Below are 3,727 nucleotides of genomic sequence, written 5' to 3' on the forward strand. Positions count from 1 at the left end.
GCACAAAATTCTGGGCCTTTTGACTCTTAATCTGCCACAGTTTACAGTGCAGTGTTTTAGTGCAGAGTAAAATCTGTGAGCGTTTATCTTAAAGTGGTGATAAAGTGGTGTAAGCTGTCTGATAATCACCTCAGATGTCAATGCTTCAAGGGCAAAGTAGACAGCAGGGAGTAGAAACCTCATCAGCCAACACAAGTTGAGTTGCCCTCTGTAGTCAGGAAGAGCTCCTAGATCATTTTCAGAAGTCATCAGTGGTGGCATAACTCTAGGACTGTTGAAGTCTGTGGCAAAAAGACAAATAGTTTTCCTCCCATCTACACCAGTGACTTCAGTGGCAGCAGGTTTAGGCCATGATAAATATTTTTAAAACTGGTCTTTATGTGTATATGGCTTTCTTTTTACCTGCATTTTTAGTGCTTCCCAGTGGATTCCTTTTGGATCATTCAAGAGTTAATTTTTCCCCTGGAGAAGCCCTTGTAGCTTTGTTTGGCTTCTGCATTGGACTAAGTCAGCTGAAGCTGCTTGGATTTCATTACCTTGTTCTCTGAACAAGGAGACGTTGGTTTTTTTTCTCCCTTGCTCTGGGTAGAGCTATGAAAATTAGAGTTCTGAATGGAGTTCAAACTATTCTACCCTAAACTGGCGATAGAGACTGGCAGCTGTACTCTGAAAGAGTAATGGCAGAGACTGGTGGGAAGCCTCAGTGGCTGTATTTATTGTCACAGTATGGGTGCATTTTAACCTTCTTGGTCCTCTGGCTGCCCCTCTGTTCTTTTCTCTGTTCCTTCACTTCTGCAGTACAGGAATTTTTCTGTATATCTAGTCGTGTTTCTATACCTTTCATCTGCCTTCTGGATGTATCTGAGAGCATGTCCTTGGATTTGCACTGCAGAGACCTGAGTTACAGGCATCTTGGCTCTTAGTTCTGATTTATAAGGCTCTAGAAAATGTGACAGAATGGTGTTTCTCAATGAAACCACAGAGCCTGTGTTCTCAGAATCTTTGTCTGAGACGTTTGTCAGTAGCAAATACCTAAATAAGTAGGATTCCTTCTGTAGAGCAGACATGTAATGAATGCTCAGTTTAATGCCAAACTATTCTTTTGTAACTGCCTTTTCATCCTGATGTCTAGGTACAAGCTCAGCCCCAGACTGTGACCCTTTCTCAGACCACAGCAGGTCAACAGCAGGTTCAGGTGATCCCTGCAACCACTGCTACTGCTCAGGTCGTGCAGCAGAAACTGATACAGCAGCAGGTGGTGACCACAGCATCTCCCCAGGTTCAGGCTCCAGGTGTACAGAACCCAGCCCAGACACCAGCAACACCTGAAGCCCAGAGTCAGCAAGCAAAAGTACAAATGAGGACACCAACTGTCAGATTAAAGGCACCTACTAAACCAAGTTGAACTGTTGCAATAACAGGGAAACACACTATTTTGTGTTTGCTGAGACAAGTGAGAAGCTACTCCAAACATCCAAATGAAGACAAAACGCCTCTATTTTTCTTTTTTTTTTGTAGCAGAAGGTTTCTTGCTGGTGAACATTTAAACATGGAAACTCACATGTAACTTCAGTGTATTAGCAACTGTTCAGCACTCAAACTCTGTACAAGATGCATTCTGCCTGTGTTCTCTGTGCTCATTCAAACCAGATAAAGCAAGCATTACTTAGGTTTAAATTCTGCCCAGCTTCTCAAAAGTGGAATGGTGATCTGCCATAAATGTCAGTAAAATCCACCTGTGTTGGAATGCCACACCTGCCTGTGGGAATATGCAGCTCCTTGCTGTAGTTCAGTGTGTGCTCAGTACCCACAGTGAAGCCACAAAAAGAACCAGGTGTGGCTGATACAGCACGGTATTTTCCATCTGTACAAAAGCTCTGTGTTGTTCTTCCCTGTGGTAAATACTCCTGGAAGATCTAACACAGACTTGAAGTGCTCCCTGCAAAGTTTAGCCAGTAAATGTGAAAACCTGTAAGTATATGTAATTAAAAACGAAAAAAAAGTTTCATTCTCCATTTTTGTAAGTCTTTTAAAATGTTTGTTAGTAGTTTTTGTGTACAGTTTACTGAATCACCCAACCTGTGTGCTCATTCTCATACTTCACTTTAAAATATGGATATTTTAGGCATGAGCTGAGTAAATACTGTGTTGATAGTAGATGTGTATTAAAGTGTAGCCCATTTTTTTTTTTGTAAAAGAGTTGTTCAGTAGATACAGCTAAACAGATGATCCATAGCTGTTTCTCATGGGACTTCTGTCACAAAAATTCTCCAGCTGATAAAATCGAATCTCTCAGTTTCATTCTGCTCTTGCAACATGTTTAAATGTTCAGTACTTTTTACACGGCTTTCAGCTTGGGGGGTGGGGGGCTGGGGGAAGGGGAGAATAGTGAAATTAAATCTAAGACTTAATTCTTCAACTGTGTAAAGAGTAAGATCTAACTTTTGTACTATTCTTTTACTAAAGCTAACGATGAATGTATCTTCAGGTGGGTATTTTGGATGTGAATAGAGCGTGGCCTCTTCCTCCAAATCAGTTTGCCTTATTGTTACGGAGAAAAAAAAAGCAAAAAGCTGCATAGAACTGTGGGGGGTTTCTTTACTTTTCTTGCATACAATGAATAACAGACTTTGCAAACAGCACTGAGTGAGGAATCAAAAAGCCCATGGTGGCTGGAAGGGATTTATTTTACTTTGGCCATAAAACTGCACAACATGTAAAATCCAGACAAAATTACAACATTCCTTTTCTGAAATGGTTTTAAAGTTATTTTTCCATTCTGTGATCTTTTTACTCTTTTATGAGGGGAGCCTCTTTAAGGGCAAGAAAAGCATATATTTAGTTTTTACCTCTGTATGTCCACACTTGGTACTTGGCAATACACATGGCTTAAACAAGAAAGAATTCTCAGCCAGCTCCTCTGCGTTAGTTGTGATAGGAACAGCCCATTCTGTTCAGATCACAAACGTAAACATTGGCTCAGGCAGCGTTCCTGGTTTTTTTTTTTTTTTTTTTTTTTTTTTTTTTATACCTCTGTTGTCCTGCATCCTTTTATTCTCTGTCAACAAATACAAGGGCATTTTGATTTTTTTTAAGCTGTTTTTGCATGCAGTAGTATTCCCCTGACCCTGCTAACCACTGGCGTGTGCCATCCCCTAAACTTTACGGCCAGCCAGGGAGCTGGCATTGCTGGCAGCGGAGTAGTTTAAAATGCAAAGCAAAAGCAATGGTAATGGATAGTACACTGTGTACAGTATAGCCTTGCTCATCCAAAAATATTGCTTAGTTAGCCCCAGTTTTACTTTTAAGTGTTTAGCTTTTATGATGTGCATGAAAGTCGGGGTGGGGGGGAACAGATCCAGCAGTGGGAGAGCTGTTGGCTGCATCGTTGTACTGGTCTGATTTGGTGTCTAAAGAGGCGATTGTTTCTTGTTTAGGTCAGTTGATGAAGACAAAAAGTCACCTTTTTTTTTTTTCTTCTAATTATTTTTTTTTCCTTTCGATGTGTCTTTCTCCCAGGAGTGTGTTAGGAAGTCAACCTGTACATAAGTGATGAGCATTTGTACTCGACCCAGTAGGATGATAAGGAATAGTGCTGTATCCTACCTGAAGGTGTAATAAAGTGTACATTTTTATACCGCCGCCTCGTCCTGCCTTCTGTCCCGGGGGAGAAGGGCGGGTTGGGCCGGGTTACCCCGCGGGACGGGCGGTGGTGGGTGGGAGGACG

At 41.5% G+C, this 3,727-nt stretch overlaps 1 protein-coding gene across 1 annotated transcript in view; it reads left to right on the forward strand.

Moving 5' to 3' along the window:
- EP400 (E1A binding protein p400) overlaps positions 1–3,642 on the forward strand; it is a 56,835-nt gene extending 53,193 nt beyond the window's left edge. The window contains 1 exon segment of the mRNA XM_017734924.1: positions 1,133–3,642. Coding sequence (XP_017590413.1) covers positions 1,133–1,405 — 273 coding nt within the window. The 3' untranslated portion in view covers positions 1,406–3,642.
- The last annotated feature ends 85 nt before the right edge of the window (positions 3,643–3,727 follow it).

The sequence above is a fragment of the Corvus brachyrhynchos genome, unplaced genomic scaffold, assembly GCF_000691975.1.
Source record: "Corvus brachyrhynchos isolate BGI_N302 unplaced genomic scaffold, ASM69197v1 scaffold114, whole genome shotgun sequence".
Classification (NCBI taxonomy): Eukaryota; Metazoa; Chordata; class Aves; order Passeriformes; family Corvidae; genus Corvus; species Corvus brachyrhynchos.